Raw genomic sequence first — 18005 nt, forward strand, 5'->3', positions numbered from 1 at the left:
AGGAATATAGTCTGAAATAATACAAGATCACAGTGTGGTTTTCATCCTAGGGGATCCCAGTTGAAATTGTCACTGGCCATGTTGGTATTAGCCGCTTTCCAGATTTTTGCTCATGCCTCTATTGTATGGCTGCTCACCATGAGCTGGCTTTTGGTTTTCTTGTAAAACATAATTGAACCTCACATTGACATCACACTTTCCTCCCCGCAAACCACCCATGCTAGAGCGAAAAGAGCTAGAGTTGAAAGACATAGATAAACCATGGTATAGGAACCATGAGATCCAGAATGAAATCCAAGTCTTACAGACAGTATTCAGAAGTTCTCATGCTGAAGCTTTTCAGTTTGAGGTGAACTAACCTAGTTAAGAATAACAATGCAATTTACAGCATGCTGACCTTCAGAAAAACTGTTGTTACCGCAGGCTGACTACAACAACTGATTTCCATTATGACTCGTCTCATGTATTTTAAACATGGTTTTGGGTTTAACCTCAAATCTAACTTCTGTCATCAATGTCCCACTACTATAGCTGTTCTATCAATCTACTGTACTTGAAGATTAATGCACTGTAAGTCACTTTGGATAAAAAAGCATAAAATGCATTTAAAATGCAGAAAGTTTAAGCAGGAATATCCTGTTTGTCAAAGCAATGGATGACCGGGCCCATTAAAGGGCCATTCCACTTTTTTTGAAAATATGCTAATTTTTCAGCTCCCCTGGGGTGAAGCGTTTGGTTCTTGCCTTTCTGGAATCCATTCAGCTGATCTCTGGGTTTGGTGCTAACACTTTTAGCATAGCTTAGCACAATCCATTGAATCTGATTAGTCCATTAGCATTGCGCTAAAAATAACCAAAGAGTTTAGATATTTTTCCTATTTAAAACTTGACACTTCTGTAGTTACATTGTGTGCTAAGACCAACGGAAAATAAAAGTTGTGATTTTCTAGTCAGATATGGCTGCCATTGAAAGTTACTAAGGGGACTAATTTCGGTTGCTACGTAATATCATTGCGCCTCCTGCAGCCATGTTACAGCAGCAAAGTCCTTAATTATTACACCAGAATGAGAGTATAGTTCCAGCCATATCTGCCTAGAAAATCGCAACTTTTAATTTTCCGTCTGTCTTAGCACACGATGTAACTACAGAAGGGTCAAGTTTTAAATAGGAAAAATATCCAAACTCTTTGGTTATATTTTAGGGCGATGTTAATGGTCTAATCAGATTCAATGGATTATGCTAAGCTATGCTAAAAGTGTAAGCGCCAGACACGGAGATCGGTGAATGGATTCCAAAACGGTAAGAATCAAATATTTAAATCTAGTGGAGCTGGAAAATGAGCATATTTTCTAAAAAAGTGGAATGTCCCTTTAAAACTTTATAATGCTTTATAAAATGAAAGCAACATATTTACCTGGATTTACTTGAGATCTGACAGCTCCCAATAGGTAAAGCAGGATAAGGAGCGGAAAGAGCATCTTCCAAAGCTGCTTCATCTCAACTGGAGACGGGACGTTCACTCCTGGAGAATAGGGAACAGGGTTAGGATTAGACAACCTAATCTAGGAATTCTTGGAAATCTGGGAATCGCTCCAACTGTAGCCCACATAATTCATCTCGACTGTACCCAAGCACTCCCAGCAAAAGTTCAGCTCAGGCTCAAGGACAGCGGTAATTCCAACTAGATTTGAAGCAACAATCATTGTGTTAAGCATTTCACCACATGCTCATGCTGGGCAAACGACATCTACCACCCACACCTTAATTCAAAAAATGCAAAAGCTAATAATCTTTTATCTCATATTTCACATTTTGGTTTGCATGAGAACTGCTTTTGGTCTACATCTTTTCACTTGCTTTTTATATAAAAACTGGCATTAAACAATGACACAAATGAAATGAAACATTTTTATTTTTTGTTTAATGGAGGCATGGTTTGAACTTGGTCAATAAAGATGCAATAATTGCCTGCAGAGAATAATGGAATTTCCATTTATTCATTATAACAAACTTTGGGAAAACTTCACAAGGCGTTGTGGCTAAGTCTATCAGTTCAAAGAAAAAGCCATGCTTCATGGTTTATGTGAAAAACTGACCATCAACAGTTCTTTATTAAACTCTGCTTTGTACATCGACTTTTATATAAACCTAGTAAACAAGCCAGGTTGCATTTGCTTGTACTTATTCCGTTTGACGATGATTCTGTTTGAAGCACTGGCTACACAACATAGCTTTGTGTAACAATATAAATAAATAAATTGTAGGTACGCTAAAACATCCTGTTTATTTGGTGTATAAATCCTTAATTATGTATAGGAAATATTTGAAGAGTTTGGTTCCAAAACGCAATAAACGCCATTTTTGAAAAAAATGAGTTACTGCCAAAATCAGTATTATATCAGGTCAGCAGTTAAAAGTAAATTCTTAATTTTACGCAAAATCCAATGTCCGCCGTGTTATTCTGTCATCTTTTCTCCCTTTTTTCCCAAAATGCGACAAACGCCACTCCCACTTTTTTACAGAATGCAATAAATCCATTTCTGATATTACAGCCCACCGTTCACGCAATGTAAACAAACAATGGCGGACGCGCGTAGTACACGGAGTCCTGGTTTTCCTCATCTACTTTGTACTACGTGATCAACAAACAAAACAAAATAATACTTTAATTGCAATGATAAACCTGTGATGGTTTTCTGTGATGGGAAAGAAACGTAAGCCATCAGCATCTAACAATTTCCCTGAAAGGCACTCGGGAGACGGGTGCTTGTTCTCCCGACAGCATCAAGCTTCTCATGCTAACACATTGACCCCAGAGGATCTTATGAAAAACTGTACATAATTTAACTCAAAGTCAACGAAAATCGAGCAGGACCAAAAACATTTTACAGTCGATCTCTGTGAAAGACGTTAAGCGAAGACGTCAAGTAACCGCAATGACAGGGTTCTTAATATGACAAAGTAAGTGTTTTGATTAATGACATTAATGTTTATATTTTTAATTAGTGTGTACAACTAGTCAACTAAATGAATATAACATGGCAAAGATAAATGCACATTTATATAGGCTATTGATTCAATAGATTTATAGCATTTTGAATAAAAACTTGTCATGGATTTATTGCATTTTGTGGAAAAAATAATCCGTTTTTATAATAAATCTTTGAAAATCAACTTATGGATTTGAATTTTTTATGTTTTTATAACCTAAAGATGCTGTGTGAAAGTTTGTAACAGAAAATAGTTGTTTTCATCTTGTCACTTTCTTGGTATAGAAAACACGTTTTTACCAAAATTTGTCAAAATGGATTTATTGCGTTTTGGAACCAAACTCTTCATTTGTACCTAGCACTTTTTTTCAAAAGAGAAAAGTGACCAGGAGATGAAGACTGAATTTGTTACTAAGTGAGTCAGACATTACCTCAGATAGTAAGTTAATGCCAAGTAAAAATGACCGGTCCAGTCAAAATGTTTCTTTCCTGCCTGGCATATGTCACTGTAACTTGACAGAGACCTTGACAAAAATTCACATACATGAAAAAAATGGTCCTAAGTTGTAACTGAGGCAGTGCCCTTTAAAAAGGTCCTAATATGTACCATTTAGGTACAGGTATGTATACATTTGGTACAAATATGTGTCTTCGAAAGTACTTTTTAGGTGCAAAGGTATACTTTTTGAAAGGATACCACTTTTGTGACAGCTAGGGACAGCATCCATCCTCACTAACTCTATTGCATAGTTATAAAAAAAAAATGTTTCGTGAATCGTGAGCTAGTGAACACCGAACCAAATCTGACCAACTCAACTGTGCATTAACACTCAACATCAGGGTTTCCCACAGCACTTTGCAGTTCGGGCGGCCCACCACTCTAACTAGGTTGTCCAAAAAAAAAAACATGGCGCAAAAGGCCGTCAAGTGCATCACAGAGAATAGCGTGGACGCGCTTTACAACATGAGCAGGCACGCGGCCGAAATGAAAGACGTGGTCTGTCACTGTCTGGAGGATAACTAGCCAGTTGATAAAACATCTCAGAGAATAGCGCGTTAAAGAATTAAGTTTTATTTGAGTGTTTTTAATAAAAAAAAATTCATTTTCATCATGACGCGTAGCCCCGCCCCTTTGATTGCACGGCCCGGGGCCTGCCCACACCTACCACCTTGAGTGTTTTTAATAAAAATATTTTCATTTTCATCATGATGCGTAGCCCCGCCCCTTTGATTGCACGCCCCGGGGCCTGCACACCCCTACCACCTTAACTAACAAATTTTCTGCAGGTAACCCTGAACATGAATGATTACGTACTTAATATGTCAGGATACATTATATGGTACTCCCTAATAGACCCCTTCAAAGTTTGTAAACATTGAATGACTATCGGGTGCGCGCGCAGCATGGGGTCAAACTGTTCATACCATCCAGGCTTTATAATGTTATCTAACAGGGCTGAAAAATTATGACTTACCTCAAATGAAGTGAACACAACAAACACAAGCCTCTTTGATATTTGCATTGTTCCAGTCTGCACGTTAATTGCTTGCAGCTGCAGATGTTGTATTTTTTTGTTTTTGAGATTCGGCATGAATCGCGAAAACTTAACGAAAGACCTGGTGCGATTTTCACAACCCACGACGTAAGTAGGCATTTTTGACGATACCGAATAATACGCAACTCTATCTGCTGTAATGGCTTTTCTGACCCTGACATGCGCAGTGGAAACTGCCTGTGACGTGAACCGTGAAGGGGTCTATACATCCCTGTTTCCATGGTTCATATCCTAGTGTAGTTCTTAAATAATCTTTTAATGACCTACATAGCAGACTTAAATGGTTTTAATTATGAAGGGAGAATTAAGAGGTTCCTTGTAAACAACTGAAGGATTAGTCATTTGTTTTTGACTGCTTATGACTCCCTTGATCGCTGCAAAGTCTTAATACATAATTCATAATAATGCAGCATAAAAGTCACAGAAGAAAGTGAAAATATTTATATATGTGCTTTTCAGATGCATGTCAAAAGTGCTCATTTAAAAAAAAACATATTTATAAAATGTAAAAACTTTCATGTATCATTGGTAACTTTTTTATTGTGAACTATTTTGTACTGTTACTTAAACAGTAATTATATTGTATTTGCATTCCTTATAAAAGTCTAATAAGTGCTACTTTCAAAAAGTAAGCTTTAGTTTATGTCACTATTTTTAACGCTAATTAAACAACATAATAGCTGTATCCGAAATGGCATAATTTGACATTAGCTACTGAGTTAAATGAAGTACTTACTCATCGACTGTAGGTACTTTATAGAACGAATATGGATAGTATGAATGAATTTGGACGTGCTTCATCCGCAGTACATGACGTGACATATGTCGTTATAATGGCAAGTTAGTCATTAACAACATGATCTCATGGAAAGTTGTGTTATAGTAACAAAAATTTAATTAATGTGTTCGTGTCCATGGCACGAAATTAGGGGTGTAACAGTTCAAATTACTCACGGTTCGGTTCGTATCATGGTTTAAACATCACGGTTCGATGCGTTTCGTTACACTTTGGTCACAACAGGCTTCTTTACAAAAATAAAAACCTAAGACGTTTTTAACCTCTGCCAAAATCAAAATTTTCATGTCATTTTATATTACATGTAGCCTACCAGCTTTACAGTAACTTCAAAATGCACATAAAATAGCTTAGAACACTGGGTTACTTTTTATATTTTATTCCAATATCTTCACGTTTTTCCGCTAGAAGATCAGTTTATTAACATTTAAACACATAGGCAATGTGTGCTGTTTCTGTCTCACCTGTGATCGCGTGCTATCTATCAACAAACCCTGGTGATGACGGCGTAATTAGCGACGCTTCATATTAGCTGTATTGCCTTGAGCATACGGCACTCTCAAATTTTTACAGTTTTGTCTATGTTTTCTAAGCATCGCTGCTACAGTAGACTTAAATGAAGCTGGCAGTACCTCTATTAGCTTTTCTCCTTAGCTTGCTGCGCTAACCGGCCGCGCCACACACACACAGCACACACACACACACACACCAACACGTGAGGAGGAACTGTGAGGTTGGCAACAGATCTGCATACTATGAGTTGATTGGACAGGTACTCTCACGTAAACACACGCAGAGCTTATTCAGAACCATACATTAGCAGTTTTATGCGTTGTTTTTTCACCAAACTATATTAGAAATGCGTGGTCGAATCAAACACGGTGCACCGTGGTGCACGTGCGTCCCGAACCGTGGGAGGATGACGGGACGATTCGATTCTTTACCGAGAAGCGTTACACCCCTACACGAAAATCAGCTTTTATTCGTGCCTTGAGCACAAATGTCATTTTAGGGCTGGGCAAAAAAAAGTATTTTTCGATTACTTGTTTTTTTTACAAGGTCGATTCAAAATTGATTCTCAAAGGCCACGAATCGATTTATTTATTTATTTACGCAAACATTGAACGTAAGATTAACATTAACCTAATTACTAGTCTTCTCCACTAGATGTCACCCCCTTTTTTTGCCTTGCGCGATGTTACTAAGGAGCGAGAGACGAGCCTGTCATTTATTCATTCAGTGCTTAAAATGGCGGTTTCAGGTGCTTTGATGACGTTGATGCCACCCTCACATAAAAAAAATCAGAGGTATGGAAGCATTTTAGATTTCGCAAGCAAGACGACGACGATAGTGTTGTGAGAAAAAAAAGATAGTGTTGTGAACAAGAACAAAGCTATATGTGTGATTTGTAATGCAGAGGTGAAATGCTGTAGTAATATTAAAGAGTAACTAAACCCTTAACCAACTTTTTTTAGTTAATGATCTGTAAGAATGATGCTTTATTAGTGCTGTTCATTGATTTTAGTAAGTTCTTTGACATTTGGATATAAAATGTGTCAATACTCCAATATATGGTGTAAAAACATCTGAGTGCTGCCCTCTTCAGGTTGAACGGTGGCTACTGCAGTTGAATTTTCCTATTGGATGTTGGGTCCAAAAAGTAACTCGTGACGTAAGCAGGTTCAAGCTCACCACCACGCCCTTGTTACGATCTCACCACATGCTTGGTACGAGCTTAGTTCATCCCCTCTATCTCCGTTGAGATCTGCCCACTTTTCTTGCATTTTTCAAATATTGCCAGTGGGTGGAGTCAGGCTCTGACCAGGGGTTTAGTTACGCTTTAAATCTATATTCATTGAGTTGAATCGAGTATGAAAATCAACCCGAGAATCGGAATCGAAATTGAATCGATTTGATAGCTTGTGAATCGAAATTAAATCGATCTGGAACATCTGAATTGGTACCCAGCCCTAGTCTTTTTCGTGTCACCCTTTTTCGTGTGTTATGTTGCTATAATAGCATAAATAATACCTGTAAAATGATAAAGCTCAAAGTTCACTGCCAGGCGATATATTTTCTTTACAGAATTCGCCTTTCAAAGCCTACAGCCCTCTACTTCCTGCTTTATACTCCGCCCACAGGAATACGTCAGTCACCAGCTAAGCTAACGGCAAGCTAAGCTGCTATCGAATCACAACACACTAAACAAACTACACAATCAGAACTCGATACGTATTTCTGAAGGAGAAACTTCATTGAACAAGGAAGACATCAGTACGTTTTGAGGACAGTGAAAACAGCGCTATACAGATAAGTAAATTGTGTGAAAAATACAGCGTTTTTTACATGTGAAACATGAACACATCTTATATTGCGCACTGTAAACACAATCAAAGCTTCAAAAAGACAGAAAGAACGAGACCTTTAAAGCCGGAACAAAAGCGACTTTGGATCTCTGTTGGATGCTTTAAAAATCCAGGAAAAGTTTTCATCATTGGCCAAACAAAACTTTCCTCACAGCACTAGAGTAGGTGTGTCTCATGAACATGTAGAGATCAGGCATATTTTAGCCATTTCAGTCTCATTTTTAAAAAAAGATCTTTCAAGGCTGGCAAAGACCGACTCAACATGCAACACGCTCTTTGATCCATAAGTAGATCTTCCTAAAGAAACATTATACTGTAATAATGAATGATGTGACCTCCGTGATATGATTCAGCTCAATGACTAGACAGTGCTTAATGTATATCACACAAAGCCCTAAAACATTTTATACATGTACAACAATAATACCAGACCCTGTCTCAGAACCAGCTTTCCTTTTCTTTTATCATTTTGAAGTCATTTTCTAACTAACTTGTTCCAATGTATATATCAGGACACAATAAACAATATTTTGAAGAAATAAAATCTAAATATACATAAAAATACTAATTTGAAAGCAAGTAAACAATGACATACTTTTTGTTTTTGGATAAACTGTCCCTTTAAGTACTTAATTCTTTACTTACAGTTTTTCTCAGTCGCTTTGGTGCATTTCTCACATCACTATTTACATTTGCAAAACAGTTCGTTCAACCTCCACAACATTTAGTCATTTGTGCACATCATCAGTTTCTCATTCCTTCGAACAAATTGCAAATGCTTTTGGACATGCATCAATTGCTTTCATACAATTCTCTGCTGTTTTATAACATTATCATTTGCTTATGTCATGTCAGTTAAAATTAACTATACTTGTGAATGCTGAATAATCATTCATTCCATATAAAACTAATAGTCCTCATTTCATTGCTTGAGTCATTGCATACAAAAAACTTTTTTAAATCATTTTCCCCAAAAAAATGTCTCCTAAATTGATCAATTTCTGAAATTATGTGGCCAGACAGAGAGGAACGTCTGGATGTGCAAGAATGATTGCAGTACTATGTGTGTTGTATGTTCAGTTCCAATATGTACTGCAATATTGTTTACAGTTGTGCACAGCTCTACCCAAAGGGAGTTATGTTTGATGTAAAGAAGGGTGTATTTTTTCTTTTGCACAATGCTGTAAACAAATTAGAATTGCAAAGAGCATATGCAGTAAAAATATGAAACATACATATTCAGTGTACTCAGTTACCTCACTACAATGTGTAACTTTACTGTATTTTTCAAATAGCTGTGCAAATAGTATATATTGCTGTCTTGAGCATTTTTAGGTAGTGTCACCAAGATCCGACTGTTTTGCATTGGAAAACATTTATAAAATAAACTGTCATAATGAAAACATGACTAAGTCATTTGACTATATCTTGTTCATAAACAATGGTCTCAGGACTTTTCATTTTGATGACACTGACACTTTCATTGACATGAAAACTTGCTTTTGAGGAATGACCTATCCATTTTGACCAAGTGATACGCTTTTGTAGGTTATCAACTAGGTTCTGCAGTTTGTACTAATTGTTTTGAGAACTGCATTAACTGTTGTGCAAATGTAAATAGTGATGTGAGAAATGCACCAAAGCGACTGAGAAAAACTGTAATAAAAAAAAATGTTGTCTCTCCATGGACAAGACTATTTTGTTATCATGTGTGACTCTGCAAACCTCTGTGTGAACTTCCAAGCAAAAAGTACAGCACACAGGGCAATAAGCTGTCATGACCTGGGTTACAAGGACCCTCAAATACTCTCTACAGTGCATACTGGGGTTAGAGCACAGTGGGGAGAGGATTTTTTTGGTGTGGTTGTTTGCCAGAATTTCCCAAAGTCACATTCCCATATTCCAAACACTTTTAACACTTCGTCAACAGCTCATTTTAGTGAGATATTTTGAGATCAGTTACCATCAGTAAATGCCTATGCATAATGCTCTTCAAAGTGATTATACATGCATACATATAGATAGATAGATAGATAGATAGATAGATAGATAGATAGATAGATAGATAGATAGATAGATAGATAGATAGATAGATAGATAGATAGATAGATAGATGTCAAATCAGTCATTTTCTTCCTGAAAAAATGTTTATTAGTGAAAGTTTATTACCCTTAAAGGCAATTAAAGTATTTCTATATTGCACAGAAGCATGCAGTAGTTCAGGCCCATCTGTTTTTGACCTTGAACACATTATTGAACGGAGTACATTATACAGGTCACAGTAAAACTTCAGGAAACATATGGAAATAATGGGCCGTTGCCACTGAAACATCCATATGTGTTGCACGCATTTACAGCATAGTATATGATTAAAACGCCTGTGGTGGTTGAAATTGGTACAAGCCCTCTAAAACCATTCCTCAATGTCACGTTTCATGGCATTCACATTGAGTGATTTTGGAAAGAGAGATGAAAATGATTGAAGGGGAAATGGACGACGGGGCACGATAGGGGAAGTAATAAGAGGTTTGTCTCTGAACTCAATGATGCAGATGAGTGTGTGTGTATGTTTGTGGTATAATGCATTATGAACCTGTCATGAACAAGTCAAATAACTTGAGAAGACAATGTAGAGGAGAAACAGAAAGTAGATGGGTTATTTTGCTTTAATGTTCTATATAATTGCATTATTACATGGCATGGGCGTAGATTTAGGGTGGGACGCTAGGGACATGTCCCTTCCAATATTCAGGGAAGACTGAATTGTCCCTAGCAATAATTTCGACCAAACAATTAATCTGTATTTATATATAACCACTGATGTCCGTCTTATTCTTGTGTTTTCTATTATTTACTTTTTTTTCAGGAATCATTTAAATGAGTTTAGAAATCTTTTGCAATCCCGTTCTGTAAAAATAACGCTCTATGTGGTACACAAATGGTTAACAGCTTTCGTCCTCTGCAATGCCTGCCTCCGTAACTCACATCGCTAATATGATTGGCTTTGCATTTCTTTAGTCCCGCCTCTCTAACTCACAATGCTAATATGATTGGATTAGCATTTCTTGAGTCCCGCCGCTCTAAGTCACATCACTTTATGATGGGCTTGTCTTTACTCGCTACGTGTGATAGGATGGTTTCACTTTGTACAACGCGCCAAAGTTCACTCAACAAGACGCGCGTGATTATTCTGGCTACAGGTAAGTGAGGAAGAAAGTATTATTATACCCACTGTAAATGTTTCATGCACAAAAAACGGAACAAGTTGTGTCACATAATGATTCAAGGACAGTGTTTTCATCAATACACGACAATCCCATGTTAACCTGATGAGTTGCAAACTTGTGTCAACCTTTTATAAATGGGGTGGCAAGGTTATTAAGGGGGGTCCCTAATCCATGAATGAAAATAACCCCAACATGGTAAAAACATGAATTCATGTCATGATTGCTGAATACTTTACATTACTGCACTGTGGTCATTACTTGCACAGATGTAGACATAATGTAAAGTTGCATTTTAAACTTAAACTTTTTTTTTCTTCACACTGATTAACTGATTATTTTAACAATCTAAGCGCATTGTCTAAAGCGCACAGCGCAACGTGTAAATGGGCGTGTCCGAATCCACTTTTGCTAATTTAACGACGGGAAAAATGTTTTTTGCGCCGAGCGCATGGTTGAAAAGGGTAGGTCCTATTGTAATGGGAGTATTTTGGGCGTAACGTGCAGTAAACCAATGAGAGTCACAGCTCTCATTCCCTTTAAAAGCAAGTTGTGCTGGCGCTATGTCTAATCCCTATTTAGATGACGGACTTTGTAAACTGAAAAACTAAGCGGAGGAAGAAGATCCCCAGTTTAAGATTAATGTTAAATAATTGTGTTGTTTTTCACTTGTATTGAAATTGTTATTTTTTTTATTAAAACCTTTAAAACCCGTTTTCTTTTAGTCATGGAAGTAAAAAGCAGGCTTGTAATTGCTTTAAATGTATGGCTATCCAATATCATCAACAAATAATTTACAAGTATGTAAGATAAGGTTTGTGCTCTAAAAATACTTTATTTACAAACGGCTCTCCTCACGTTTCAGCACTTTGGACAGCGTTTTTTTAGCAAAGAGTTTTTTAAGCATTACTTAAAAATGTTTCTCATCTCACCATATCCACAGGTACATCATATACAATAAATCCGTGAGGTAGCATTAAAAAAAAACATTTAAAAACAGACGCATTTGTTCAAAGCAAAGCATTTATTTACTTACCAGGCTGCAGGTGAAGCAGCTCTTTGCGCCTTCTAACGTCTCATAATTAGTCCTCATTTATGTCCAAGAGACTCAATAATAATGTTTTACATTCAATCCTTTAATCTTTCATATTTAAAAGCATTTTTGTGCTGCTGCGCATTCATGTACTTTGTAATAAGCAAACCCGCGTTGTCCTCCCGTTTATAGGCGCATTTTACTAATGCGCTCTTTAAATAACAAAACACATTGCGCCATTGACTTTAGACTTTAGACCAGGTTTTTGTTGGTCAATGGCGTAGTCTATTTTAGTTGCCTCAAAATAGCAACGCGCCAACAATGCGCCTGAACACACCGCGGTTCATTTTCAGACCAGAACGCCCATAGGCGCAAAAGGGGGCGCAAATGCATTTGCTATTTAAACAACGCGGCGCTAAACGTGAAAATCAGGGTGGAAACTAGCGAAAGACACTTGTGTCGCGCATTGCGCCGGGTGTAAGATAGAGCCCTTAATGTGAACTACGGAAACGTTAATAAACGTTGTTCAGAAAACAGCATGATACACATACCTACTTCAACACTGGGATTTTTTTTGGCAACATTAAATTAAGAATTAAATATTCATTGCATATTCTTCAATGTTATAAAGTAAATATGGATTCATATATGTTACAATGTGATTTTCTTTTTTTGACAAAGACTTAAACTGTTACTGTTTATTAGGCTCTAGGAAATAACGAATTGTTTATTGTAGTACATTAAATTTGGGATGGCACCGGGGGTGGGGAGTCAGATGTCACTGAGTAAAGTGCATACTGAGTTGTCTGTTGTTTATGTCAAGTAAACAGTGATAAACAGTTTTTGCAATGCAACCATTTTATTTATGTCCCCACCAATGCCAGAATCAAACCTACGCCCTTTTTACATGGTACACTTACCGTTAACGCTCGCATTGTAACCTTGGTATGTTTAAAAGTCACTATACCAAAGATTCTATATAAATGCTATCACACAAGGTATACACTGTTAGTACAGTGTACAATATTGTACAATATTACATATAGTATATGTAAGGAATAATTGATGATGGGCCATTGAATTATTAAAAAAAATTATACACACCCAAAGCTGGTAATGTGGCATGACGAGAAGCGCAATGTGCATTATTTTCAAATAATTCAACGGACCAGAGTCAATTATTCTGCTTATAGCACAGTTACCACAGACATTGCAAAGACATTGCTCTGGTGTTTTTAGGGGACATATCATGAAACTCTGACTTTTTCCATGTTTAAGTGCTATAATTGGGTCCCCAGTGCTTCTATCATCCTAGAAAATGTGAAAAAGATCAACCCAGTAACTTAGTTAAGGTAAACCATTCTCTGCAAGCATGTGAAAAAATAGGTTATTAAAATTTGGCTCCCCTTGTGATGTCAGAAGGGGATAATACTGCCCCTTAATTTGCCCTATCCAACCACTGCACTGCCATTTAGTACAGAGATCCGCTCATTTGCATTTAAAAGGACACATTTTTGCTAGCACCTACAAAGTGGCAATTTTAACATGTTATAATAAATTATCTATATGGTATTTTGGGCTAAAACTTCACATATGTACTCTGGGGACACCAAAAATGTATTTGACATCTTAAAAAAGTTTTTTGAAATGTCCCCTTTAAGACATTTGACAGGTCAGGTGTGTGTATATCGAAAAATAATACATACCCGTGGAACATTTCTCAACCAATCAGAATAAAGTGGTATAATTATACTATAAATCAATAAAATCAATACCGGTTTGTGTAGAATCCGTTAGAGTCTGATAAAAAAGCTAATTTAAAGAAAACATGTCACACACACTTCTTCAATCAAGCTTGCAAGTCAGTCATCATCACCTCTCATACCCACTGTGTATGTTTTATTACAGTATATATTCACCTGATATAGACCAGTTCAAATGATGTAAACAACACTGGTCCAGAAACACTTCCTGTTATAGTTTGTGACAGTTATTTTTTTATTTCACATATATTATTATCTTTAAGATGTTTGTTTAACTTCCGTTAATTCACGTTTATATGTTCTGTTGGTTTATTTTATCCCAACGTTTATCTAGTGCTAAAAAACGGAAACAGGAAGTGCTTCTGGACCAGTGTTGTTTACATCTTTTGAAATGGTCTATAGGAATGCCCACTTCCGTGATTGTGTTATGACTTCCACGTCAAACAGTGCTACAAACACAGCAGTAAATTGGCAAGTAAATTTTGTTTACACGTTAAAGAAGTTGCTGCAGTGGTCGGATATTGTAAAAAGATTTTGAGAAAATCATCAGCATCAGAAAGGAGTCATAAATAACATGCAGGGATTTATTCAACTACTGTGCCGCAACAACTGGAAGTTCAAACATAACCAGAAGTGCTCCAATGACACCCAGGTTACTGTGGTACAAACAACCTATCCTTTAAATCATACGACGTGGCATACTGGGAAATAAGGGAATAAGTCATAATCTGACATGCAATGATTCTTCGGCACCATACTTTTCAAAGACAATGCCCATTATACATATTAGTGACTACTCTACTTCAAGTTAGCTTGTATAAAAGCATCTGCCAGATGTAAACACGCTTCACGGTATTGCAATCTATTGTGCACATTTTCTCCAAAATCGGTGCAGAAAATGAAAATGAGCCATCAGGTTACATTCAAGCCTGCTGCTGATCAATGGCTCACAGTATTATGGGCTGTTTACACCTGGTATTAAAGTGGTATTAAACATGAGGTGTAAAATGTTTTGAGCTCGTCCACTTTTATTCACATTCAGAGGCAGTCAAAGCGCAAGACCACCTACTGATCTAATGTGTGATGTACTGAGCACAATGTTTCTCCATCGGTCCTGACTTCTAGTGCAAGCCCACAGTGTTTTTCATTGATAAAACTACAGCAGATGCTCTCCACCTCTTTTCTTTTTGTTTCATTTTGTGAGTTTGTGAAAGTTGCGTGATCTTATTTCTACAATTGCTGTGAAATATCTTAGAAAGCCCGTACATTTTCATGTACAAAACGTTGTGCAGCATACTAACAACACAAGCAGCGGTACTTTGACATAGACCATCCCCTCAAAGTAATCAGGACAGAAGGTCAGAAATGGATTAAAACACCAGGTGTGAAGAATGTGTCTCTCTCGTCCACTTCCTAAATCCTATCTTAATACTAGGAATAAACAGGGTCTTAGTGTCTTAAACCAACAAGGTTCCAGATAGGTTATCAACTCTGAAGCTTTAACATCAAAACACAGCTCAGAGAGATGCACTGAATGTTCGGCAACTGAAATTATTCAGCCAATAATAGCAAAAACAAAGTGAAAAGACTGAATAAATTTTAGCGAACAATGTACGTTTGCATACACTTAAAAAATATCTATACTTCGGGCTTAAGCGTCGTTGCAAGTTTTCTTAAGTTGGAGTAATGAATATGTTATTGCATTTTGTGCAAAAACATAGAAGATCGGATTAATATCTATCATTTATGTGGCTGAATGTAAATGGAACAGTTTTAACAAAATCAGCTTTCTGATCAGAGATCTGACCCGGTGTAAAAAGGCCCTATAGACGGTTTCATCGGACCCACGTGATACACGTCTGTTATATACAGAAAAAGGATTTAAAGAGCACCAATTCACGGTTTTACCCAGATATTGTCTTTACTTAAACTGTGAGGAATTGCAGGACAGATGAACCCAAACGCACACGATGTCGGGGAAAACAGAAAACACTTTATTTACAAAAACAAAAACCCACGAGGGGGTACACAACATGAAACATGAACCTGACAAATAACACTAAAACTCTGACTTGATAACTGGACTAGACACGTACACGAAACACGAGAACAGAACACAATGAACCTGCACAGAACTAAAGATACACTGACATTAAATAGAAGAAACCAAACAAGATAACGAGCAGGAACAGGTGATGGGAGAAAACTAATGATTACTAATAAGCAGGAGAACGAGGGGGCGGGGTCACAAGACAAGACACCGGAGGCACATGCCACACACAAAAACAAGGCATGAACCTCCACATAAGGCCTGGGACTGCCAGAACTCTGCCATCATGACAAAATACAAATATAACATAAGACTTCAAGGCAGAGTCCTGACATAAACAATCAAGTTAACATCACTTAATATTTTCTGTTTTGAAGCCAAAGGTTAAAAGGTTTAGTTGATTTAACTTTTAAGCTTACAAAATCCATTAAACTAAAACATTGAAGTAAAATGAACTTAAAATTATTAGTTCATGTTGTGAGGAATACCCATAATCCTTTGCGCCTGAATGTTTTGATTATTTTCTGCTTTTTCACAGAAGAAAAACTTTCACTACTCAAATATGTGTTAATAAAATGTCATATAGGTTCAAACTCTTATATTATTGATGTTGTTTTGTTGTAAATGATAATTTTGTGAAGTCATCGTTCAGGTGATCAATGTTTCCATACATGAACCTTGTTCAGAACATTTTATTGTATTTCTCTCCACAGTACTGACAATCTATGTCAAAAACACAGTTTTGTGGAGAATCACGTTTATTCAATGATTGACTTAAAGTCAATCATTAATTTTGTGTTACAATAATACCATTTATAACATTAAAAAGTAATATAAATTGATAAAAACTAAAGTTATATGCAACGGGTTTCCTCACAAATTTCTAACTAATCCGGGTAAAGAGTGCAGGAATATTGGAAGAAATTAAAACATTTAGTACATTAAACTTAAAATCAATTGTTATTTCAACCAGGCAAAATTAACTTTTTTAGGGCAACGAGTTTCCATACATTTTTTAAGTTCAATCAACCTGTATGGGCTTACAGTTAGTACATGTTAACCATACAAAAGAAAGGTACATATCCTAAAGTAAACGATGATGCAAGTTATCATTTCCAACATAAATCTCTTTTCTTCAACTACTACAAACACACGGATTGTAGACAACAGTTAACTTCCTGGGATTTCTGATGTAGAGAAGACCGACATTATCATAATTCCTCCTGCTTCTGACATACAGCCTGTAAATAGTGTTCCAAATATGGTAAGAAGCGTCACATTTTCGACTGACGTCAGAGGTATTCAGGGCAATCACAATGTACTGGTTAGCTGGCCAATTGGGAGGCACAGCGCTTTTCCGAACTATGAGCTTTGTACAAAATCCATGCATTTCAAGGAGGCAAGGCTTAAAGGAGCAAGAATAATGTACGGTGAGTGGAAAATAATGTGTTTTTTAACCATAAACTACGTGAACACATTGTATTATACCAAATACACAAAATAGCGTTGTTTTAGCAATGAAAAAGGTGCTCTTTAATTCCAAATAAGTTCATTCCAAATCACAACACTGTCTCTAGTGCAACCAGGCAAAACAAGTCAATTGCACATAAAACTGCCTCAACATGAATCACACGCAGTGGGCGAAAAGTAAAACATGGTCACGCAGAGCCTGGCTACTTCATAAACAGCATGAGGCCAGTATCAGGAAGAAGGAAATGAATGTCAAAAATAGTGTCAGTGATTTTGCAACGAAGGACATAGTGTGCTTGTTGAATATGCATACTGTAGGTGCAGTAAAAACTAGCCTGAAATATGAATAAAAGGCAGAAATTGTTCGTCTATGTATGTGTTTTGTGTTGGGTCATATGTTTGTTTTAGAGCGCATGGTGTTTACCATGTGCTTCCCTGTCATTTTGATGTTTGCCCTTTGGTGTTGTTTACCCCTTGTTAGCTCATTCAGTTCCTCCTAATTTATTTTCCTCTTGCGTGTTGTCCTGTGCCAGATCGTTGTTTTTAGATGAGCTGTATAAGTAATCAAATCTGGTTCAGTCTTGTGAAAACAGGCTAGCTTTTTTATCAGCTTCCCATGTTAAATTTTCTTTATTTTCTCCACCTTCTCGATATTATGCATCTATTTATGTATGATTATATACAGTAGTACAAAGCATTATTTGATCTGCTTTTATCAAATGGTTAATTATTTGAATAATTTGGTCTTCACTGTCAT

At 36.7% G+C, this 18005-nt stretch overlaps 1 protein-coding gene across 5 annotated transcripts in view; it reads right to left on the reverse strand.

The window, feature by feature from the left end:
- ddr2a (discoidin domain receptor tyrosine kinase 2a) overlaps nucleotides 1–18005 on the reverse strand; it is a 50666-nt gene that overhangs the window by 26966 nt on the left and 5695 nt on the right. For all 5 annotated transcript variants that reach the window (XM_055213692.2, XM_055213690.2, XM_055213694.2 and 2 more), the window contains exon 2: nucleotides 1415–1522. In XM_055213692.2, the coding sequence (XP_055069667.1) occupies nucleotides 1415–1496 (82 nt within the window). In that variant the 5' untranslated portion in view covers nucleotides 1497–1522. The remainder of the gene's footprint in view (nucleotides 1–1414; nucleotides 1523–18005) is intronic.

Source organism: Misgurnus anguillicaudatus, chromosome 8 (genome assembly GCF_027580225.2).
Source record: "Misgurnus anguillicaudatus chromosome 8, ASM2758022v2, whole genome shotgun sequence".
NCBI classification, from domain to species: domain Eukaryota; kingdom Metazoa; phylum Chordata; class Actinopteri; order Cypriniformes; family Cobitidae; genus Misgurnus; species Misgurnus anguillicaudatus.